We start from the raw sequence: 26,397 nt of genomic DNA on the forward strand, positions 1-26,397 counted from the left end.
TCTTTGCTTTTCTTTTTTTTTTCTTTTTTTTTTTTTTACTATTTTAGTTCACTATTTTACAAACAGAGTTCATAAAATATAACTGCAAATATATATTTTTTTCTTAACTGCAAAATTAAAACATACTATTATTTAAAATAATGCTGACAATGAGCATTATGTACATTATTTGTATTATTAGCATTTGTATTGTTTTATGTAATGCAATATTGCAATAAAGTAAATTAGTAGTATATATCAATATTTAATACGACAACACAACAAGCATTTTCTGAATATATTTTTGAATGAGATTGTTATTTTAAGATGTATTTTAATATGATTCTATGTGTAGCAGTTATTACTGTTGTTTTCACTATGTGGATTTAAAGTTCTAAAACTACCAATCAGACTGCCAAGATACTATGGCATGATGAAGCTATTTTTTAAACTTATCCAACACATTCCCCCTTGTAGTTTGTGTGTTTCTGTGCACATATATATTTTTGTCTGAAACTGCGCCTAGTCACTATCTGTAAGCTCAAATATTTTAATGCAAAACTGATTAGAATTTTAATTGTGAAGCTTTAGACAGCAGTATGTTACACGTGTTTGCTTTTTTTTTCCTTTTGTCACTTAAACGTTAAGTCTTATAATAAGCAATCTGACATTTTGATTACAGAAAATCAGCTATATCTAGTCATTTTTTCAGCCTCGACATGACAGGGATATAAATAATCTTTCATTTCAGTAGCAGTTTGCCCCTCGTTATGGGACTTTGCACAGCCCTAGAGACTGCAGTCAGTTCATTAAAAACATTTTAAAGAGCGTGTAAACGGCTGTTTAGACATGTTGCCAATGTGTTTCCTCTAAAAGCTAATTGCTGCAGTTTATCTGCATCCTTCCAAAATACACGTAAGAAGGTGCACAGTGAAAACATCATCAGTCTCGCTGTGAAACATATTTTTCAAGCTCACTTAGCACAACCAGACTTGCCAAGGACCGTACGTGGTGCTAAAGGATAATAATTAGTCAAGTGACTGCCCACCTTTCTCAGCTAGAATACTTGTTTTGGGTCTGTTTGTTGATCTGTGTTTTGCTCACCAGTATTATCTGTGAATGGGGGAGAAAATAAAGTTTTCTGCCACACAGACCAAGAAAATGAACTCCTAAGGAATATGATAGAAATTAGATAGAAAGTAGGTACTTTACAGTTCCCTTGTGGGAAATTGGGGTGCATTAACAGCCAGACAAAAACACTACAGTCCACAGAAAGTGCCAAATATATAACAATAAATGATTGGTATTAGAAGGTATACATTATAAACAAGGTACACAATGTACACAATATACACAGAATAGAGTAAAAAAAATTATAAATGCAAATAGTAAGCATTATAGACAAGAGTAAACGTTATATGACAATTTACACAAAAAGCCCAGTGGTCTGAGAAATGAATACAGTAGATATTCTGTTATGACAGTGCCATGCTTGCCTTAATTTTATCAAGTTTCTTTGCTATTTTTCCCCTTCATTTTTCATATAGATCTTTTAAATGACACTTTGTCACCTCCGTCCTGTGTCCTTTTGAAATGTCACCCACATTTCTGTGCTCGCTGCAATGCCACCTAGTGTGTGTCACGTCTGCTTTTTCATTTGTCAGTGTGTGAGAACTAGTATACATGTCATATTCATTCAGCCAACAGAAATGTAACTAACTTACATTTATATACAATATGTGGTTGCAAAAACCGAACGCAACTTTTAGACTTTTTTTTATTTATTTTTTTGTGTATTTTTAGGGCTTTGCAGAGCAGACTGATAACTCTGCAGTTTATCTGACCGTCTGATGAGACTTGATAGTCTCTTTGTTCCACACATAGGGTGTTAGCTTGCCTTCTTTATAGTCTGCGTGTGTGTGTGTGTGTGTGTGTGTGTGTGTGTTAAGAGGAGGAGTGTTTACAGAAGCTCTGCTTTCTGTCTGGGTTTTGGGTCAGTTGATACAATCTCACAAGCTAAAAAAAGAGAGAGACAAAAAAAGATAGATTGTGCTATCAATTTACAGCTTTATTTTGCTTTTCTCTTTCCTTTTCTTTGGAGCTGTGGATCTTTTCATTGCCCAACACTCCCCAAATGGCTCCCCAGATGCCAGCAAGTCCCATTTACCTGTCAGTTTGTGTTTTACCAGTGCTCTATGGGCTCTCCCCACCCCACAGAACAGGCCAACAAAGCATACCTGAGCCATATATATATATATATATGTATGTATGTGAAAGAGTTCAATCCGAATTACTTACCATGACATCCAGCCTGAGAGTGATAGCAAGCCCTCTTCGGCTTTCCCTAGTTCCTGTAGTGAGAGAAAACTCATTTTCTCATGCCCTTACACTTAGAATTGCCTCTGTTTGTGCATGTGTGTTTGTGTATTTGGAAGAGGGCATCTGGAGTCCAGGGAATTACTGGTCTCGCATTTATTTTTCATTCTCTTGATACTATAAGAGCACATGGCAGAAATAATTGCAGAAAAACCCCAGTCTGACTTCAAAACAGGACGTTAAAAGGGGCTCTTTTTAGTGTCTCTTTGATTGATTGTTTCCTTTGCTTAAGTAGGGCATGTGGAATGTGTCTTACTGTGTTTGATACTATCTTGCTGCATTACAAGTGTGTCTCTGTGTGTTTGTGTACTCAAAATTATATATAGATATAAATATACAGTGGTAGTTATGACAGGAAATACTCTAGGAAAGATGACTTGTGGTTCTAAAACTTTTTTAAACAGCATTTTGCTTATTTATCGTGCATGCAGATTTTATGACCTCGTATTAAAGGAATATTCCGGGTTCAAAACAAGTTAAGCTCAATCGACAGTATTTGTGGCATAATATTATTTACCACAAAAATTTATTTTGACTTGTCCGTCCTTTTCTTTAAAATAAGCAAAAATCTGTCACAGTGAGACACTTACAATGGAAGTGAATGTGGCCAATTTTTGGTTAGTAAGTGATTTTACCACACTAAAATCATGTTTACACGCATATAATTTTTTTGTGGTAATGAATATTATATGAAAAATGCTGTCAATTGAGCTTTACTTGTATTGAACCCGGAATATTCCTTTAAGTGAATGTTGATTAACAGACGTAAATTTGGCCAGTCCAGAAACTTTAAAATGCGCATCTGTTTCAAAAGTATAGCCACAAGACATAAACATTATACACGTTAACATGATTTTTGTGTGATGTATTTTTAAGCAATTTTATCACATTAAAATCATGCTAACATGTATAGTGTTTACATCTTCTGGCTAGACTTTTGAAACAGAGGGGATTAAACGTTAATGGACGGGCCCAATTCACTGTCATTACTGTAACCTGTGACCCGGAATAATCCTTTAATTGAGAAACTACATGAAATATTTGTACTTTTACAGGAAAAACTCATTTGCCACACCGCAGGGCCATTTAAAATGAGCTAGTGCAGGCAAATAAGTGTTTAAAACAGTGAAAAGCATATACACTTTCTCTTAGACATTCATATATATTTTAAACTAAAATCTTTATGTTGATAAAATCCACTTAGATGTACTGTGTGCTCACTTTGTATATATGTATTTCCTACAGGTCAAAACTTTAACCTGAGGCAGCTGGGAATATGTGAACCAGCCACACGCCGTGGCCTGGCCTTCTGCGCAGAGATGGGCCTCCCCCACCGCGGCTACTCTGTTGGCGCAGGCTCAGACATGGACACTGAGAACGAAGGGGTGATGTCACCGGAGCGTGCCATGCGCCTCTGGGGCAGGGGTGTCAAGTCTGGCCGCAACTCCTGCTTGTCCAGCCGCTCGAATTCAGCGCTGACCCTGACTGATACAGAACATGAGAACAAATCGGACAGTGAGAACGGTGAGTGACGCCACACACCCTTTAGCCTTTACATCCTGATCCTACCAGCTTGAACAGACACTCACATTTTATATGAACAAACATTATCTGATTTTCTTCTGGGACCCAACACAAGCAAATGTTTATAGATTGACTGTCTAAACATCTAAGGATTGTAATTGTATTCTGCACACCTATCACACCTCTCTCTTGCATAATATTACCATTATAAGATTCTCTTGACTTTTATCTTGACCAGCCACAGAGTCAATATGTAGGACAATAAAGTCAATACATCCGCATCCTCTCTTTCACTTTGTATCCATACCAACGCTTCCCCCTACCCTGAGGGGACCTTCCAGTGAGCCAATCAAATCTTTGTGTTGGGCGCTAGGAGACCTTACCTAGCCATCGTTGGAATGCTCCGCTCGCATGAGCGAACACACATAATGGCTGGTTAACAGGCCTAGCTAGTTTGAAGTGCAAATTTGATCATGCTTGAAACCTGGAGGAGTGATAGAAGCAGCGATCTCTCTCTCTCTCTCTCTCTCTCTCTCTCTCTCTCTCTCTCTCTCTCTCTCTCTCTCTCTTCTCTTTCTCTCTCTCCTTTTTTTTTTTTTTTTTTTTTTTTTTTTTTGGTGCTGTCGTTCATTCCCACAAAGCAGCTGTGATGGTTCAAAGAATGCTCAGGTGACAGGCTTCCTCTGGGCCTCCCCACCACACTTCCGCTGCCACTCTCCCAGAGCGGGGCCTCGGCAGGGGGGACATGTCATCACGCCCTCACATGCGTTTTTGATTATATTTTTATTCACACTTAAAATCCCTGTTTTGTTTCTTGTCATTCTTTTCCGATCCAATTGAGAATGAAATAAAGGAGGGGAAAAAAAAAAAATCTCTCCTGGTCTTTTTTATTTTATTTTCCATGAACTGAATTGAACATTAAGCTGTTGACAGCAAAGGACAGCTATTTTGATGGAAAGGTGAATAAACTCAGAAAACGAAGAGCTGAATCATTCAGTTATCTTCCCTCAGCAAGCTCTCCCATAGTTTTTATTTTTTATTTTTTTTTTTTTTTTCATTTATTAAAATTCCTTAGACTAACAGGTGTTGTGTACAAATAACCTTTAAGAAGACCTTATCTAATCACTTTCATTAACACCTTTTGGCTTAATTAAGAAAGGCAAAGCGCTGAGTGTGTAGGATCATTATATTTGCTTCCATTATGAGATGAATGTGCTGCGTGACTTTCATATCTCCGATGACCAGAGCAATGAATACACTCGTCCGACGGGAGCTTAGATTTTAAATTCACTTTCATTAATGTAGTTAATTTTTGTAAAAGCAGCTCTGGGCCTGTGTGCATGTGTGTCAGTTTTTGTGTTAAAGGAATTTTCCAGGTTCAATACAAGTTAAGCTCAATCGATAGCATTTGTGGCATAATGCTGATTACCACCAAAATTATTTTGACTCGTCCCTCCTTTTCTTTAAAAAAGCAAAAATCAAGGTTACAGTGAGGCACTTACAGTGGAAGTGAATGGGGCCAATTTTTGGAGGGCTTAATGGCAGAAATTTGAAACTTGTATTTTTATAAAAGCACTTACATTCATTTTTCTGTTAAAACTCATGTATTATTTGAGCTGTAAAGTTGTTTGAATTGTCATTTGTTCAGTCATTTTAGGGTTTGTTGACAATATATTGTCATGGCAATGTTGTAACTTAGTAAGTGATTTTATCACACTAAAAGCATGTTTACACATATATTGTTTATGTCTTGTGGCTATACTTTTGAAAAAGTGAGTATTTTAACATTCAAAAATTGGCCCCCATTCACTTCCATTGTAAGTGCCTCACTGTAACTCGATTTTTTGGGGGGTTTTTTAAAGAAAAGGAGGGATGAGTCAAAATTATTTTAGTGGTAATCAACATTATGCCACAAATGCTATCGATTGAGCTTAAACTGTTTTGAAGCTGGTGTATTCCTTTAATATCAGGGTGTGTGTAAGGTGGTTATGAAAATGTTTTGGACACTTCGGGTACTAATAGAAGCAAAACATTTACAAAAAGAAGATTGTCAGGTTTAAAATGAAAAAAACAAAACTTAAGTTTATAAGTGTTTGGACATTTCAGTGGAAAATACACTAAATTCACCTTGATACCAACAAATTAAAAGTAACTGCAAAAATGGCTAAACTGAATCTAAAATCATTTGTATATCATTTCATATTTTGTTAACTAATGCAATGAATATTTTTATTTTTTTATTTTTTTTTATTTATTTATTTTTTTAAGTGTGAGATGCATCCAGGAGTATTGAAATAGCTTTTTGTGGCCCCCTCTATATGTTTGTCTGATGCATATCAAAATCAAGAGAAAAAACTCTCAGATCTGAATACTGTTTTGATTTTTTTGTGCTAGTGTTGACACATAACATAGCTGAGTGTGGGTTTTCCCTAATTGTCTCATTGAATTGTGGCATATGTTGCAGTTGTTGTGGTTTAAGTCCTAACAAGAGTCAGCTGCAGGCTGTGTGTTAGAGAGTGCATGAGGAGACAATTATTTATATATATATATATATATATATATATATATATATATATATATATATATATATATACACACACACACACACACACACACACACACACACACACACACACACACACACTACCGGTCAAAAGTTTTGAAACACTTGACTGAAATGTTTATCATGATCTTAAAAATATTTTGATCTGAAGGTGTATGCTTAAATGTTTAAAATTAGTTTTGTATATATATATATATATATATATATATATATATATATATATATATATATATATATTATTTATTTATTTATTTATTTATTTTTTTCTTGCTGGGTTTTATTTCACTCCATTACAATATATTGGTAATAATGTCAGCTACACTTTTCCCCCGACTCTGTACCTCTTGAAAAATGTAGAAAAAAGCTTTCTCCAGCCATATAAAAAGAGTTCCTGTTTACATGTGCCTGGCCTCACCGTGGAAGAAAGTGTGTCCAAATGATTGACACACTGTTTGGCTTTTTTCACCCGCTCTCCCCAACTCCCTTCTCTTCCGAATTCAAGATGGAGTCAATTTTAGCTTTCAAGATTTTTCGGCTCGTCGCCTCGGAGCTTGATTGTGTTTGTGCAGATGACGACACTGCCTTTTGACTTTAAACGCATTGGAGGTTAATTCCATTTGGGGGAAAAGCAGGATTTCTCAACCAGAAGTCGAGAGTGGAAGTGAAAGAGATGTGTGTACCGCTGTCAGACACGGTTCTAGTGAAAGGATATCAATTCTGGTCCCACATTTCCAAGTTCACCCTTAAACTCTATTAGAGAGTACACTGAGAGAGAGACGCTCACACAGAGACACTCTCGGCTTGGGCATAGGAAGCAGTCACTCATCCTGCTCTTATTCTTTTGACTTAATATCCTGTAATGGAGAAGGGGGCGGGAGAAACACCTGAGCACAATGTGCTCCACTGCAGCAAAAAGAGGAGGGAGAGGCAGAGAGGGCAAAGGAGAGATGGCCGCTAACAAAGGAGGGATATGTTGTCCTACGTCTCCAGGGGACATTTGAGCCTGGGATGCGCTTCACCGCATGCCCACCCGTGTCTCCCTCTTCCTGGGTCACTGGACACCTGCTAAATGCCCCGGAGGGAACAAATGAAAGGAAAGAGAAAGACACTGAAACACACACACACACACACACACACACACACACACACACACACACACACACACACTGTCTTCATGTCAAGGCCTAAAAGTAAAAAAAAAAAATGTTTATATATATATATATATTGTATATACAGTATTTTATATATATTTTTACATACTGTAGTATTCTTAAAGGAATGTTCCAGATTCATACAAGTTAAGCTCAGTCAACAGCAGTTGTGGCATAATGTTGTGCTTACCACATTTTTTTAGATTATCCCCCCTTTAAAAAAAATAAAATAAAAATTACAGAAAGGCACTATCAATAGAAGTGAATAGGGCAAGTTCATGAACATTAAAATGTCCATTATCATTAAAAATCTGTTTTAAAAGTATAGCCACAAACGTAGATGTTTGTAGATATGTGTGTGGCGTAACGACCCGCCCCTCCCTCTCATCATTGTCGGCCCGCCTCTGAGGGCTGTCCTTCAGCCAGGCTCACAACGGGAGTGGGCAGGAGAGAAAAGAGGCGCATAATATAATAATTAATAATCATGTGTGCCTCGTTCCAACCCACTGCCCAAACGAGGCACACATGATGTGTGTTTGACCTCGTCACCGCTGCCAAATAAACGTAAAACGCGCCTCTTCTCGGGGAGCCGGCTTCTATTCTCTGTGTGTGCACACACTGGCATCCTCGCACTCCTAGGACCAGAGTGGGGAGCGGGGAGGTTTGGGCGAGTTACATGCGTCGCCACAAAAGCTGTCATTTGAGTTTAACTTCTACTGAACCTGGAACATTCCTTTAACATAAAATCAAGGAAACCATAAAAATAAATATTAAATGAAAATGTTAAAATGGTAATTTCCGTGCTTTGAAAAAAAAAAGAAAAACCTAAAATAATGTTGAGAAGTCAAGAAAAATCCTATAGTGGCTGTATTTTTTTCTTGTTATGCCTAGCTCTGACATATTTAATTGGCTAGAAATTGCTTTTTGTGAGTGCAGTGTCTGAAATTCACATTTTTAACAATTGTATACGCACTAACAACTGGAAAAGTCATGGAGAATCAGTGCTCAAAAAATGTGAGAAGACACATTCTATTCAGAAGCATTTGCATTTTATACTGCATAATCACAATGTCAATTAGGTGTGTTATATAACACTATAATATAACTTTTCTTCAGATCTAGCAGAAAATGCTCTGCCTCCTAAGTTATTTGCAGCCATCTTGCCAGCATATGACACCTGCTCCTCTGTTTAGATCTGTTTTTGATTTTGAGATTGTTTGAAGCTCCTCACACACACACTTACACACACACACACTTTTACCCATCTGCGCTCTACAGGGGGTTCAGGGGAAGAGGAGAAGGAGAGGGGGGTGAGCCCTGACTAGAGGAGAAAGAGCCGAAGACCTCGACTGACTATTCGGGGTCTCGTTAGCACCGCTCCCCGACTGCGGTTTTAATCTGCTTCCATTTTGATTTGGCTTGTTTTATTATTTTGGGCGGCTTTAATCAAAAATTGCACAGTAGATATGAGAGAGCTTTTCCCGCTGTGAGCAAGGAAGTTGCAGGGCCATTACCCCGAGTAGCTGGCTGAGGCAGAGAAAGTTCCAGAACTCGCATCTAAACTCGCCCCATTTTTTAAGAGGCTGTGAAGCTAAATCAAAGGATCTGACTTTTTTCGGACAGGAATGCCTTACTTGAATGCTTACAGAGGCCTGTTTGGTTTGGGTCAAGAGCTTACACTTTCTGTGTGCGTGTTTCTGGCTTGTAAATCTGCCAGATTTCCTCAGCAATAGTGACCAGCAGTCAAGACAGATTTAAAGTGGCAGGATATTCTCAGGAATGCACTCTCTTCTATTACTCGCATTGCCATAAGCACTACAAGTCTTTCCCTTTTTTTCGATCTGTCGTTCTTTTGCTGAATCATCGGAGGTGATAGAGACCTCTGGGAGTGATTTTCTGCTTGGTAAAGCTCAGGGCCAGAGTGCACTGCCCACCCCTTCTCTTCTCCTTATGTATATATGAGACGGTCACAGGCATCAGTTTAATGAGATTAAGAAAAATGTGTCAACAACAATGCAAATCCTGTAAATATCTTAACCGGCTTAGTCAGTCCAGCCCAGCAATCATGGGCACGGTAATCCATTCATGAAGCCCACCCAGTTATGGGTGCAAACATTTATGCATGCCTACAAAAAAAAATAATCTGAGGAATCGTGCATAGAAACGATAAAATTTGTTTTTGAGATTCAGACACTGCACACTTGTACACTCTTACTAAAAGAAGAAAGCTATCAAATTAGCCAGCCAATCTAATAAATGACATTAAAGAGGTGGGGAATGTATAGAACTTTCTGAATGACTGGCATTCTGAATTCTGCGGAGCTATCTGTGGATTTGGGGGCGAATTTCTGTGTGGGCCAACTAATAAACATCACATCCAAACATGCATCCATTAAGCAACCAAGCATGCTCTTGCACATTGCAGTTTAAAAATGCACACATCTAATTACTTCAGGTAACTTTACAAAACTGCTTAATAAGCAATTAGAGGAGAACTAAAGCTTTTTATCCTAGCAGGCCCTAAAATATCTAATATATGTAGTTTAGTACATCCTGCTTCCTCTTTAGCAGGCTAATGCTTTTGCACACAGGCATGCTTTAATTGGGTGTGCGATTAAATAGGCAACTTTATAGAGAGATAAATATGTTCAACAATTTATTTTCAAGAATAGCCAGGTGCTAAATATAGCTGGCGAGAGAGAAAGAGATCAAGAGCTTAAGTGCTGATAAAGTACATGTTTTGTATTATAAAATGAGTCACTCATAAAAGGGTTATGCTTTCGTGAAAAGCAATGCTGTTGCAGTTGTATTCTGTTTAAAGTGCTCTGGGGTTGTTTGGCTGTCCTAGACGTTGTCCTCTGGTCCTTGCAAAGTTATTGATATCCGTGCCTTAGCTAAGAAACCCAGCCGCAAGAAGATATGAGGTGAGAGTGATGGGAACGGGATGTTGGGAAAGATAACAGAGGAAAGAGCCGCCGTTGCACAATGATTGCACCACCAATGAATGCGAGCCAGAGCGCCTGTGTGCGCAGCACATCAGTAAAGCCTTGTAGACCTGTAAACCAAAACGTCATTCATAGGAGAGCGTACAGACACATTACAGCTGTTTACACTCGAACGGTTACTATGATTTAATAGTGACGGGTGATTTGGTGAGAAAACCACAGAAGAAATTCATTTAAGTGCCACAAAGAGCACACAAAGATGTTTTGTCTTCACTTTGACATGGGGAGTATTGTTTTCCCATGGTAATATAAATATGTGGTTTTGTTGAGTGTTCATTATTATCCCATTTGTATTGTTAATGCATACATATGAGTCAGAAAAAATCCCTTTTAAAGCAGAATATGACAATAAAATTACATATAAATTGCTTGATGTATGTATTGACTTCTTTGTGCTTGCTTTTTTCTTATAGAAACATGGGAACATTTCTTAGAAAGTTTTTTTTTTATTCTTTCTTTCACGTAGTTCTGTCATTTCTTGACATAAAAGGAACTACAGAGGCAGAGAATTAGAGGTTAGAAACTTTGAATAATTTAAAAGCTCACTGAAATCAGAGCATCATGAAGTCCACTAATGTCTTCCTATAGCTTAGCTGTTGTATCATCCAAACAAATCTCCTGCAGCGCTCTAGTTGTCTTAGTAAGCCAGTCCTAGTAAAGACTTTTTTTGAAAACAAACTTTTGCCTCCTGGCTTAAAGCTTAGTGTGATCCATCCAGTTGGAGCTGTTGCTCAAGCAGTCGAATAGACCAAAAAAAAAAAAAAAAAAAAAACATTAAAGAAATAGACAACAACAAAAAGACATAAAAGAACGCCTGCAGTTTGATTTCATCTCGTGCCATGGCTGAATGGGCACGGTTTCTGGCATCACCGGAGGCTAAATCGAGATGCATTGTTTTCCCCGTGAGGGTCATGAACTCACCTCGGCCGTGTTGCAACCGTGTCTGTGTCTGTTTTGTAAGAGGGATGAGCTATCAGCAGCTCACTCAAACACTCTTATCACTCACACAATAGAGAGCGTGTTTATAGAGAAATACTGCACTTCCTAAGGATCCTGTATAGCTGAAACTCGTGTGTGTGTGTGTGTGTGTGTGTGTGTGTGTGTGTGTGTGTGTGTGTGTGTGTGTGTGTGTGTGTGTTGTGTATATAGTCAATGGATGAATGGAATAATTAGGAAAGGATATAAATGTCATCTCAGTGCTGATGTTCTATATTCAGTTCAATTATTGGCTTGTCCTCGACTCATGTCAAGTCTGTCATTTCCACACACCTCATTATCTCGAGGTCTCCACACACAGTCAACTGTGAAATGCAAATATTTACGAACAGCTCACCGCCTGGCCAGCTACTGAAACAAGATGGTCAGTTTTAATGTCATGAACTAATATTAGAAATACATTTCTATCTGGTTGATGATAACAGGCTGGAAAAACACAGTGTGCTATACAAAGATTAATGGCCTCTTCTCAGGCAATTCATTTAATGGGTGGGGGGGGGTATTTATGAAGGAGTTTATTTGAAAAGTTGTATAAAACAGTAAAGAGGTGTTTTGACATTTTAATCAAAGATGTGACGAAATTGTACAAATACTTTTGCCTCACACATATTTCTAGTAATTTCAATACTTGTTAAATTATTATCACTGCACTACATTTTATTCAGTTTATTTTCTTTTTTTATTGTTTAAATAGTCATGTATTTTGTTATTTATTGCCTTATTTAAATATATTGTGTGTGTATATATATATATATATATATATATATATATATATATATATATATATATATATATATATATATATGACTAGTGATCTCAGCACTTTGACCACAATTTATATTTACATATATATATATATATAGTAAATATAAATTGTGGTCAAAGTGCTGAGATCACTAGTCCATCTAATTATATTTTTTTTTTATTATTACAATTTATATTTTTAGCATATCAGAGTAACAAAAAGTATACATGGATTTCAGAATTTCTTAGTATTCAGTAAGCCCTCCTTTTGCTTCTGTGTCATACACTTGAGCTGGCATGGACTTTATAAATTTGAGCAAAACCTGATGATCCATGGTATCCCTGCATGATTTGAGACTGTTGCAAGAGCATCTTGTGTGCTTCAGTGAAAACAAAGAAATCTGACCTTTTGTACAAAGAAGTCATCACGGTCAGTGTCACAATTTCACATATGATTTGTGACCTAGAAATATTGCAGAATATTCATGCCTCATTTTATGTCATATTAACTGTTTTTTGGTTTGTTTGTTTTTTTTTTTAAATCCCGAAACATCTCTGTTTATTTATAATAATTATATTATTAAGTTATATTATCTGTTTATTTACAGGGGGGTTGGGGATTTCGAATGCCAGATTTTGAATGTAGTCTCTGACTTTCAGACCCCACAGTATATTACATTTTTTAACAGCTTTGCACACGTTACAAATGTGTAGACCTGCTCTGAATGCAAAATGTATACCCATTCAAAAAGAACTCTGTACACAAGCTTTAGAACTCTGTACACACACGCAAGCACGCACGCACACACACACACACACACACACACACAAATAGCTGACACATATGGATTAAGTTTAAACACATAGCTAATATAATGTAAAACATACAGTTACCTGCAGTTCTTACTGACAATAAGCCTGTGCAGCAGAGGGAAACATCGCTTCAAAGATGTTACAATCACTGTGCATCAAAGTCCTACAAAGAAACAGCAGTCGACATCAACTACATACTGAAGCTCCAGATCCGGTGATCACTGGAGATGTTTTTTGATCAGGTAACAGCGCTTTGTAATGAAAGATCAAGTAGAATGGAAGCAGGATGGAAACACTGCAGTGTTTAGGCAACAGAGGCAACATCATTATTCGGACCGCAAGTTGATTTTAGAGCATTGAGAGAGGCACAGGAGGGAAATGCTGATGAATGTGGACAGGTTAAAGGTCTTACATCAGGAAACATTGAATCATCTGTGCAATCAACATTCTAATTAATGGCCTTGATTAAGTGCACATTCAGGATTATCTCTGTGTTATTTCTCTGTTTTTCACTCTCTGCATAGGGATTATGATATTTATTGCATTGCAAGACATGCATTGTATATACAGTATACTGTAGAATCAAGGAAACCAAGGAAATTTGATCTTTTTGCAGTTAACATTATTGTCACAAATTTGCATACAGTATTTTTGCAGATTTATTAAATCAAGTTGTTTTTTTTATTGCATGATATTTACTATCATTAAATTGTGTGAAATCATGTACAGTATCAGTTTTGTTGTCAACCATTGGCCACCCTCCTCTCTCTAAGATATTGGCATCAACCACTGAAAAGCCAATATCGGTTAACCACTAAAACTTCCTGTTTATTTCCAGGTTTAAATTAGATTTTCAATACCATATTTACAATGTGGTTTCAGACTTTTGAACTCCACTGTACACGGGCATTCCACTCTGTATGTTAAACATTTAAAGAGCAAATAGATCAGTAAATAGCACTTTGTTATTGTCCCTCATTGTGTACTTAACAGGAGTTGCACATTTGCAAACTAATCTCCATACAGTGTATACATAGCAGCGTTGGCTGATAGACTGAGCGCTCTAATCTCAGTAAGCCTGGTGTGAACGAGAAGCAGCTGTGTTCTGTTAGCACACGAGTGAGGACCACTCAGACGGGTGTAAGATGCCCCTCTCTCCTCCTTCACACTCCCACTATACTGGACAGATTACAAGCAGACCCGGCTAAAAGCTCTAAGCCAGGCCTGGACATTGATAAAAGCTCCATTCGTTTCAATTCTATCCTGTATTAGTGTCACATAACTCTCTGGTCATTCCATCAGAGCTGACCACATCCAGCTCTGGACCCCAAACAAGCCTCCAGTACCAAAAGCCACCCACTTGCAACTGTTCTGGCATTCTGGCTCGCAGTGAAAGAAGGTGTCATTTCCGTTTCCCGTCACCTGGAGAAAAAAATGAAAAGTTAATTGCAGCTCATAAAACAGAGTTTGAAATGAGCGCCATTATAGCAGGAATGTTATGGAGCAAGCTGGCAGGGTAATGGCATTAACCATGCTTTGTTACACTAACACACCATCATTAAAGAGCACTTCCTCCACAGTGGCACTCTCCAGAGCCGGGCTATGACTGACAGAGTGGCACTTTCATGAGCCGTGAGTGAGATCCGAGCACAATAGGCCATGTTAAACCAGACTGTGTAATTAAACATTAACAAGCCACTTTTATTCCACCCTTATCCTGACGTTTGACATCAGTCTGCACACTGGAATTGGCTTTCCTCATGTGCCTTGAGACAGTTATTCAAATCGGTTCAAATATTAGAATTTGGACAAGACCGTTTTTCATCACCATTTTGAGTGTTTGAACTGTATGAGTATCTTGTGATATTTTGGCTTCTTGAAATGAGGGCAGCAGAGAAGTATTTCCCTGTGCACTCTCAAATTGCCCTCTTAATTCGAACATAAAGTTTTCATCCTGAGAACTCCACCAAAAAGTCGTGCCCCTTCATTGTTAGCATGGGAGGCCAATAATGTCAGCACTGGAAGCGTATGGTGAGGAAGTTTAAGTCTAGAGAAACAGCCATCTGTACTATACCTTGTATATAAATGAGAATTGCATGGCATATGTATGAAATCCCACCTGCCTGAACTTTGAACACTGTTATGCTCATGTTTTAAACACTGTCTGCTGGTTGATTTTGCATTAGCAACTTCGTAAGCAGGAGCCACTCATGGAGAACCAGTACATAGCAATGAATCAATACCTTACAAATCGCTGCGGGGTGCCATATGTCACAATCAGCAAAAGCTAACAATGCTCCTCTAAAGCACATATGAGATATGCCTCTCTGTTCAAGTACCAAGAGATGGCGAATGCAAGACAGAACAAAGTAGTAGACAGGAATACATATTGCTGTGGTACTTTGTTTTGTACCACACCAGTTCAGCCCCATGCTAAACTCATTCTGTTCATTCTGTCTCTGATTGTTCAAATTTTTAAAAGGTTTTCCTTTGACCACTTTTTGTGCATGTTATTTTAACCAGAATAAACCAGCATCTTATTCATGAATCACTCACAAATCAACTTAACCATGCGCTACATGCATTTCAATACCGCTGTGTCGTATATATTTTTAATTAATTGTTAGTATTATCCATTCAACTCTTTCTATGTAAATTTGGCTTAAAATCGCAGAGAAGGTGTTAAACGAGCATATAGTCAGTTCTGTGCTGTAGTTGAGTGCTTTTTTCTGCATTTTAACAAGCCAATTCAGGGGTCTGTATTGCAGTGATGGAGTGATGCTGTGGAGTCCCTGTAAAATGTGCCCGATAAAATATTTGGGCGTTTGCACTCTTACTTGATTTCCATGATTCATTTGGTGAGTCAGGTGCTAAAACAACAAATTGTTATTAGAAAAAGCCATGACATTGAAGGGGTAAAGGAACACAATTTAAAATCACTCTTGAAAATGTGTTTTTATTAAATAATTCCAAGCAACACACTGACAATAAAGCATTACAAAACTGAATCAAGAACCTCTGATATGCAAAAATTGCATGTAACCACAACAATAATAAAACCCCATCTTTTTTGAATATTTAAAGAACAAATACACGATTCACACACATGGAAGTTTGCAGGCAGGTGCTTAGAACATGGTCAAATTATTTGAAAGGAGAACATGTGTTTCACACACTGGCATAGCTTGCAAAATTCATTATATTTAGATACACAATCACACTTCTGTAAGTAAATATGTATTGCCGGTAGACAGAACGTTGCAATTTTGCAATTTTGCAAGCTACTGTGTTAGTTACTTTTATGAATGTGAAACCTCGTGTAAAACTATTCAAAAGAAACTGAATATGGGTAATGAGTAAAACCTTTTTATTTATTTTTTTATTTTTATTTTTTAACCAATTATTCACATTACATAAAAAAAATGGTTCTATATTCACAAGGAAAGCAAGTTATTTGTTGTTCCAGTCTGAAACAAAAATTATAGAAATGTTAAATCCACAATTTATATGGTCTTGTCCGCAATTATTTTTTTTCACTGGCATGAAACTCCAGTCCACTGTGATTGTTCAAGAGGACTGCTGGGTAGTTGACCGCTGCCGGGCTTGCACTAATGAAGGGTGTTTCGAGGGCGCAAGGGAGGCATTCATGAGCACACTTTTGAGCACTGAAATTACAAATGGGACACTCTACGTTCTCGCGGACTTTGCATGCACACGCATCAAGTGTGCCTTTTGAGACGTGGCCTATGTCTTTCTGTTGGTTATAATAAGAGTTGCGTAGGTGTCATTTTGCTGTCAAGTCCAAATCCAGTTTTGCTGTGTCCTTCTTTACATTTAGCAATAGGAGCAGATGATCTGAGCACTTCAGTCATCTGGAAACTTTTACTGGCACAAGTTTCCCTCTCCCTCTCTCTCCCTCTCTCTCTCTGTTAGCCATTAGCCAGGAGTTCAGCAAACCTTCTACACCTTATTTAATTACTACGCTTACCAAGATATAATTTAATTACAAAATGTGGTGTAATTGCTGATGAAAGTCTGTCTAAATGTGCGTTCCTTTTTTGCCCGACTGCCCACTGTTAAGATCAATTCAGTTTTATAGGTCACCTGGGACATTAATTTTTTGGATGGCCGGCAATCATCCTTTTTAATGATACTGTGAAAAGGCCCTCTCAATTAGCCTGTCTGTCCGAACAAAGAGATCATTCAAAGCTTGTAGGAGAAGGGGAGGGCAAAGGAGAAAGAAAGTAAGAAAGCTGGGGAAATTGCTAAAAGTACTTGAGAAGAAGGGGAAAGAGTTCAAGAAAGATTAATCGGGAAGGCTAAATATTATAAATTGAGGCACGGGCATGTGCCTTACATGCTGATGAAGGACCTTCATATTGGGCATGTCCAGAAATAAGAAAACAATGCATTTCGTATCACACTCATTTTATAGTTCATCTAAATCATACTGTCCACTCTAAACAGCCCTTTATAACCAAAGTATTCATTTGCCTTGACCTCCAACAATTTACAAAGCTTAAATGCCAGTCCATTCCATTTTGAAATCATCTGCTTAATATTGAGTTTGAGCAGCCCACAAATATTTTGAAAAAGCTGACAACAAACAACAGCAAACTGTCAAGGACGACCTAAGATGACAGCCGCCCAGTGGCGAGGTAAAAGACAGGTGAAAGCCATGATGAATGCTCTGCCTAACACCGATGCAACCTTCAGAGGTGCAACTTGGAGTGGTGTGAGGTGATATGTTTTCTTCCTTTTGAATATAAAATTATTATGAGCACAAGGAAGTCTTGTTTATTTGTTTACCTGTAATAATTTCACCTTCCAGTGAAAGTTTACATGGTTCTTTCCGGAAAGAAAGCATCCTGTTTCCCTCTTCTAAAGTAGGGGATTAAATTTTGAGAGCCATTTTGGGATGAGAGAGAGAGAGAGCATCTGCTACTTTGTTGTTATTAGTAATCTCTGAAGGGCAAGGAAATTGTATTTATTTTGTCTCTCTAATGCCTGTTATATTTCGGGGTGTGTTTGCTTGTCGTTTTTGCTCAATTCATCCATTTAGTGGGTGAATCATTTAGGCCCATCGCTGATGTGTGCTGGCCATAGCCAGAGGTCAGAGAAGGACACTTTACCAGCAGTGTGACAGAGAGATACTCAGGGGAATAGTGCCTTAACATATCCCAGAGCTGCTTGTCTACAGCCTTTACAGATACATGCACACATACCATCTCTAAGTCCATGGCCTGCATTTCTCAAAGAGTAGAAAGGAAAATGGGAAATGTGGCGAGAGAAAGAGGTAGACATTTTTTTTTTTAGACCGAACCAGTTCTTCAATGCTTGAATAAGCAAAGGGTCACTGTACTGGTGTCAAGGACACAAACTCTTCCTTTCCCTGTTTTCCTTTCTCTCTCATTGTCCCCTGTGTGGCACTGTATGAGCGACAGCCCCAGAGGCCTGTGGGATAGGTATGCAGTCAGCTGTTTAGAGCAGAGGAGCTCTCTAGTGACTCACAGACACTCACTGACATGTGACACGAGGTGAAAGACCAGTACATTGCTCACACCAAGAGAGAAAGAGAGAGAGCGAGTGGGAAGAGACTGATGGGGAAAAAGGAGGGCAAATGCTGAGACTGCATAAAGGTTAGAAGGTAAAGACAGGCAAATATAAATAACGCAAATCAGAGGAGATGAAAGAGAAGGAAAAGACACTGTGCTCATGTGATGTATTAACTGTTCCCCTTCCCACAGGAGTCATTCCGAAGCCCCGCTGCAGTATCTGCTGAGAAGGAGAAAAAACAGATATTTCAGCCCATTCCCTTGAGATGCCGCTATCGCTTCACATTGACTTCTCTCTCTATCATTTAATTCATCCATCCAGGTGTCCTTTCACCCTTTCTCCTTCTCTGTACTGCTACAGAGTCACAAGAGGAACTCGTTCTTTGAAAAATGGAGTTAAAAGAAGCTATCTAAGCATGTGGAGAATGCTAGCACAGAAACCGAGCTTCAGCCCCATTTGTAGCCCTTGTTTTTGTTAGCAGAACGTCAATGATTGTGGTGGAGATCATCGCAAAAATCAAGAGCCCATGAAACATTAGATGCACACACAGTCTTTGAGGAAGTGGCCATGTTTGATCCAAATGAATAGCATGGGCTGAGTTAGTGTAGGCGCCAGCCACTAATCATTGATTTTTATGCTTCTTATCTGTAGTTTTAGCCAGAGAGGCCTCTTACGCTGGAGCCGCTGGTGGCACCGGCAATGTAGCTTCTGTCTCTGGGTTTTTCAGTGGTCGACCGGCCTGTCTGCCCTCCAGAGCGCTCTCATACACCACCTCCATTATGGATTCAGACGCTAGCCCTCTTCTGTGAAATGCTATCCCATGATACAAGAGTTACAGGAACAGTTCCGTTATGAAGATGTTCTCACAAATTTCAGAAGACCGGAGAACATTTCCGCAACACACTAGAAGCAGCCCTCTTTTCTGCACTTTTACTTATGCAAGACATTCGACTGTTTTCTTACTAATTTTGTTTTATGCATAGAATAATCAGGTGAAATAAACGTCACTCAGAACTCGCATCTGAGAGGTGCCTCTCAAGGATAAGTGTAACCTGGACGTAATCAAATTTTCATTTTCATCTCAATGCATAGGCCACTTGAGTCACACGTCAAGGCTATTGTTAAGTGTGTGTGCGTGTGTGTGTGTGTTTCAGAAGCATTTTCTGGCCCAGCTTGACCTCTGTAAGAGCTTTGGCTCTCGCTTAGGCTGGATAACCTGTTTACTACCAGCTTTAGCTGCTGGGAGGTTACAGGTCCTCCGGTCTGTTAGTGATGCTGATCTTCTTAACAGCATCCATCGCAGCCTCTGAAAGCTGATGGCATGAGGTCATTTATTACATTTGAGCTAATTTGATGCAATTGACAGGTTAGTGGAAACAAAGACACTCACTGCATGCCAAAGAAAGATAATGTGATACATACACAAACTACAGTCGACTCTGTAGGTCCTTAAAATACAAGTGAATGGAGATTCCTCTTTTGAGTCTGTTGCTACTAACTTAGGCAATTCACCCAAAAATGATAATTATCTCATTATTTACTCACACTCATGATATCTCAGGTTTGTATGTCTTTCTTTCTTCACCAGAACACATTTAAAGAAAAATAGAAAAATATCCTTAAAATGCAAGTGAATGGAGATTTCTCTTTTGAAGCTCCAAAAATCACAGACAGTCAGCATATATGTCACCGAAACGACTCCAGCATTTAAATTAATGTCTTCTGAAGTGATACAATCACTTTTGGTGCAAAAAAAGATCAATATTTAAGTACTTTTTAACATAAACCATCGCTTCTGTTAGGCTTCACGAGAGGGTGGAGTCCAAGTGGTCTCTCGTGTGACGTATTCGCGTTGCCATGATACAGACATAATCTCACGTTCTCCACTCGGTTGAGACATCCAGGATAAGCACACAAATGCACCATTGTGATTAAAGAAACAGATAATTACAGATCTAAACCAAAATCAACCAAGCTTCTGTACAGCATTCCTTCTACTCAGTTATAAACAGCTCTTCTCTTCCGGCTGCAATGCACTTGCCTCAGTTCTCGCATGTTTCAAATGCCAATGTGATTATGTCACATGTGCGTACCGCTGCAGAACAGAAGCATGATTTAGAGTTTAAAAAAGTACTTAAATAGTTAAACTGTTATATTTTTTGCACCAAAAGCGATCGTGTCACTTTAGAAGATATTAATGTCACCGCTGGAGTCAGATACTGTAGATGATGTTTATGCTGACTGTCTGTGATTTTTGGAGCTTCAAAAGAGAAATCTCCATTCACTTGCATTTTAAGGACCTACTGAGCTAAGATATTTTTCTATTTTTCTTCAAATGTGTTCTGGTGAAGAAAGAAAGTCATACACACTTGGGATATCATAAATAATTAGAGAAATAATTTGTGGGTGAACTATCCCTTTAAAAGTAGTCAATTATGTTGAAGCTGGTAAAAGAAGAACGTATTTTTAAATATATAACAATTAGATGATATTAATTCATTCTGCAGTCAGAAGTTCTAATTAAATGCATGTGAATGTATTTAATTAGTGTGACATTGAACAAATAAGGGTTGACATTAAACAGTTAGGGTGGCAACATTAACTTGGATACATTTATGCTTAATATGAACTTATAAGACTAGAAGACACCCTATTGTATGTAACTTAGTCAAAATATAGTAATTATATATATATATATATATATACAGTATTAGTTACTTCCCAACACTGCAATGGACAGAGCACAGACATCTGGCTTCTGAAGTGTTTTTTTTTGTTTTGTTTTTTTAGATATATATTCAGCAGTGTTTGCCATCACCAGCTGTATTTGTAAACTCTAATCCTCCAAAATGTGTGCATGATGAAGTGTCTCATCAAGACCTGTAGGTGGTTGACAGTGTGATATTTTTTTAGGAGAGAGCATATTAAACAACTAAATTGACATTTTCGCATAACCTGCTACTGTATGTCCAAGATATTGTATATTTGTATGTAAGAATATTTGTCCAGCACTTGCTAGCTTCACCAGCAGCAAAAAGAACGTTACAGAAATTGTTTTGCTTTTTATAACTGATCATTTCTCCTCCCTTCACAGCTATGCATGTCATATAGCCCTAAAAGAAGGTGTCATTATGGTGACAGCTAATGACGCTTGTTGCTGTTATTCCTGGGTGAAAGCTTGACACTTGTTCATGTTATAACACTGCAGAAGGAAATTAATGTCAATTAATCAGGGCAGTCATGGGTCTCTAGTGAGCTGGCCTTGAAGAAATGAATTTGCATCTTTCTTTTCTCCCTTTTTATTCCTGAACAAATTTGACCTGATCCGGGCAAGAAACTTCAGGGACTTCAGTTAATTTGAATCAACGAGGAACATCATGTTTATGGGCATTAGAAATGTCAATAACACCCTTTGGCAGATGCTAAGCCATCAAAGGGATTTATGCTAATGATGATATTTTTGTAAGGTGGCCATATTATCCGGTGGGAAACAGCGGCGTGTGAGGGTGATGACTCGTTTGATTGTCAGCGGGATTATGTGGATAGTTTTTGAGGTTATTACGCTGGAAATTAGGTTTGTCTTGGCTGTGTGATTAGGGTAAGCACTTAGCATTAGCCCATTCCCTTGTTCATATTTGCCCTAGGGAGATAAAGCAAGAAGCAGACTTTTTTGTTGTAGACAGAGGATTATTGGATTGGTTATACTAAGAACAGTGAGGATGTAGTGTCTTCAAACTTTCTGAGGCCCATTGTAAAAAAAAAATTCTTAGGCAGAATTGCTTGAGCACAAACATAGGCATGTTTACCTACAGGCGCATACTTTCAGTATATATTATTGCTATTATCTCACATTAAAGCTGTTAAATTTTGTTTATGTTGTGTTGGTCAATATGACAATCGTCTTGGACTTATACTGACACCTAGTGGTGTGGATGCAGCATCACACATATGCAAGCGTTCATTCATTTACTCTGCGAGTCAAATAACAGGAGGGTTGCAGAGATAAATCATAAAGTATTCAACTGGCCATGTGACCTAAACATGACATGACCCGCTCCATATAAAATAAAACAGCTTTTATTATGGTTTGGTATAGATATATATTTCCCAATTTGATTTGATTACATTTCACAAGCTCTTGATCCGATTCTGATTTCAACACGATTTGTATAGGTTCTGATTTATTTGGGTATATTTCAGGTATAATTTCATATATATGTGTGTGTGTGGGTGGGTGTGTGTGTGTGTGTGTAGCTTATAATATAAATTATACAGTGAACCTAACTTAATATGTTACTAAAAAATTAAAATAAATAAATAACAACAGGGCCCAAACTATGCAGTTCAGTTGCTGTTTATTTAACAGAAATAAAAATCAACACAACAAAAACTGAAATAAACTTTAAAATAAAAGTAAAAACAATCAAGATTGGGATTTTAAGAATCAATATCTGGATTGTTCAAATGAAGATTGCGATTAATCAGGTTTTATTGTGTCACTAATATGACTGTAGTCTTGCTAAACCGTGTGTTTACATAATTTTTAGCATGTGGAAACATTTTTGCCTTTTTGTTGAAAATGTTCACACTGGCGCTTAAATCTTGCTCTCTTACCATTAAGCTTTCTTTCCTTCTCTTGCTCTTTCTCACACACACACACACACACACACACACACATATATAAATTCCTCCCATCATACCAATCTGGGGTGATCGTTAGCCAACTATGGTCGCAAGTTCCATCGTTACCAGCGTAGTTCAGCGATTTGATGTTTCCCGAAACCATGGTTCAATTGAACAGTTGCAAACAGCATCGCTTAGTTGTTCTCTCCACTTATGGTTAGAAGGATAGTTTCTTGTTAGTTTGCTGTGTGGACGTATTGTCACATTGCTGAGACTTCTATATCTTTCATTACATACAGTATTCACCGATCGGCCGCAACATTAAAACCACCTGCCTAATAATGTGTAGGTCCCCCTCGTGCCACCAAAACAGCATCAACCTGTTATTCTTCTCACCACGATTGTACAGAGTTATCTGATTTACCATAGACTTTGTTGATGAGAGAGGTCAACAGAGAATGGCCACACTGGTTCGAACTGACTGAGTCTATGGTAACTCAGATAACTGCTCTGTACAATTGTGGTGAGAAGAATAGCGGGTTGGCACTGTTTTGACGGCACGAGGGGGACCTACACAATATTAGGCAGGTGCTTTTAATATTGCAGCTGATCGTTTATATCTTTTATTCTTTGACCACGTTATCTTTTATTCTTTGACCATGTTTACATGCATTTAAGAAAACAGATTATTCCGGTGTTTTGAAGAAAGCAGCATTCTGAAACATCATGTAAACGTGAATGCAACCTTTAAAGGATCAAAAAGCTGTTTAGGCTTTGTCACACATATGTTTTTGAAGAGTGCGCATGTGCGTATGTGCTCAAGTGTGTTGGGGAAACCCCGAAGTCTGATGTAGAGCGAAACCCATCTATTGCAGCACATGTATCTGTCGCATTACACAGTGCACACTGCTTTCATATCTTCTGTAGCTTTCTCGCATTAAATGGCTTTCAGGTGGAAGTGTAAATTAACTTTTATAATTTAATATTTGCGGAAGTTATTACTGCAACCCCTGCGTAACATCATTTACAACAGCTCTAACCAACGTGGTTCGAACGATGGATGTGCAACATAGGGTTATTAGGGTTTCGGTTAATTTCTCCAGTGATTTATCGTACTGTGGTGGTTAAGCATTGAGTTATGTCATTGTGTGGGAAATGCATCCCAGGTCTTTTCCCCACTGAATGGCAAACCCAGGTGACAGAATGTTCAGAGGTTGTGCATTCCCACCACTTATGCTCTCAGTGCCAACCTCTCTGACTCTGTATCTCTCTCTCTCTCTCTCTCTCTCTCTCTCTCTCTCTCTCTCTCTCTCTCTCTCTCTCACACACACACACACACACACACACACACACACTCACTCTCACACATTATCTCTCTCTCTCTCTCTCACACACACACACACACACCATATCTGCACCACATGTCTGCACACTCCAGCACACAATCACACTCTTTTTGTCTGGAACAAAATGATTAGTTAAAAGCAACTCTCTTTGACCCCTGCCAGACAAAGCAAAAACACTACGCATCCTCTATTAAATGGCTTCAGTTTTAAGAATGAATGAATGAGGAGAGGAGAGATGATATGCTTTGAATAGAGGTAGGCTACATACAGTGCATCCGGAAAGTATTCACAGCGCTTCATGTTATCCACATTTTGTTATGTTACAGCCTTATTCCAAAATGGATTCAATTATATTTTTTTTTCTCAAAAATTCTACAAACAATATCCCATAATGACAACGTGAAAGAAGTTTGTTTGAAATCTTTGCAAATGTATTAAAAATAAAAAAACGAAGAAAAAAAAATCACATGTACGTAAGTATTCACAGCCTTTGCTCAATACTTTGTGGAAGCACCTTTGGCACCAATTACAGCCTCAAGTCTTTTTGAGTATGATGCTACAAGCTTGGCACACCTATTTTTGGGCAGTTTCTCCCATTCTTCTTTGCAGGACCTCTCAAGCTCCATCAGGTTGGATGGGGAGCGTCGGTGCACAGCCATTTTCAGATCTCTCCAGAGATGTTCAATTGGGTTCAAGTCTGGGCTCTGGCTGGGCCACTTAAGGGCATTCACAGAGTTGTCCCGTAGCCACTCCTTTGTTATCTTGGCTGTGTGCTTAGGGTCGTTGTCCTGTTGGAAGATGAACCTTCACCCCAGTCTGAGGTCCAGAGCGCTCTGGAGCAGGTTTTCATCAAGGATGTCTCTGTACATTGCTGCATTCATCTTTCCCTCGATCCTGACTAGTCTCCCAGTTCCTGCCGCTGAAAAACATCCCCACAGCATGATGCTGCCACCACCATGCTTCACTGTAGGGATGGTATTGGCCAGGTGATGAGCAGTGCCTGGTTTCCTTCAGACATGACGGTTGCCATTCAGGCCAAAGAGTTCAAACTTTGTTTCTCATGGTCTGAGAGTCCTTCAGGTGCCTTTTGTCAAACTCCAGGCAGGCTGTCATGTGCCTTTTACTGAGGAGTGGCTTCCGTCTGGCCACTCTACCATACAGGCCTGATTGGTGGAGTGCTGCAGAGATGGTTGTTCTTCTGGAAGGTTCTCCTCTCTACACAGAGAAATGCTGGAGCTCTGTCAGAGTGACCTTCGGGTTCTTGGTCACCTCCCTGACTAAGGCCCTTCTCCCCCGATCGCTCAGATTGGCCAGGCGGCCAGCTCTAGGAAGAGTCCTGGTGGTTCCAAACTTCTTCCATTTACGGATGATGGAGGCCACTGTGCTCATTGGGACCTTCAATGCTGCAGACATTTTTCTGTACCCTTCCCCAGATCTGTGCCTCAATACAATCCTGTCTTGGAGGTCTACAGACAATTCCTTGGACTTCATGGCTTGGTTTGTGCTCTGACATGCACTGTTAACTGATCAGTGGAAACAGGATGCACCTGCACTCAATTTTGAGTGTCATGGAACAGGCTGTGAATACTTATGTACATGTGATTTTTTTTTTCGTTTTTTATTTTTAATAAATTTGCAAAGATTTCAAACAAACTTCTTTCACGTTGTCATTATGAGGTATTGTTTGTAGAATTTTGAGGAAAAAAATGAATTTAATCCAT

General features: G+C 38.5%; 1 protein-coding gene across 1 annotated transcript in view; it reads left to right on the forward strand.

The window, feature by feature from the left end:
- The window catches only part of LOC127445439 (teneurin-3-like), a 362,775-nt gene that overhangs the window by 69,372 nt on the left and 267,006 nt on the right, over positions 1 to 26,397 (forward strand). The window contains exon 4 of the mRNA XM_051705512.1: positions 3,601 to 3,879. Within this exon, the coding sequence (XP_051561472.1) occupies positions 3,601 to 3,879 (279 nt within the window). The remainder of the gene's footprint in view (positions 1 to 3,600; positions 3,880 to 26,397) is intronic.

Source organism: Myxocyprinus asiaticus, chromosome 8, assembly GCF_019703515.2.
Source record: "Myxocyprinus asiaticus isolate MX2 ecotype Aquarium Trade chromosome 8, UBuf_Myxa_2, whole genome shotgun sequence".
NCBI classification, from domain to species: domain Eukaryota; kingdom Metazoa; phylum Chordata; class Actinopteri; order Cypriniformes; family Catostomidae; genus Myxocyprinus; species Myxocyprinus asiaticus.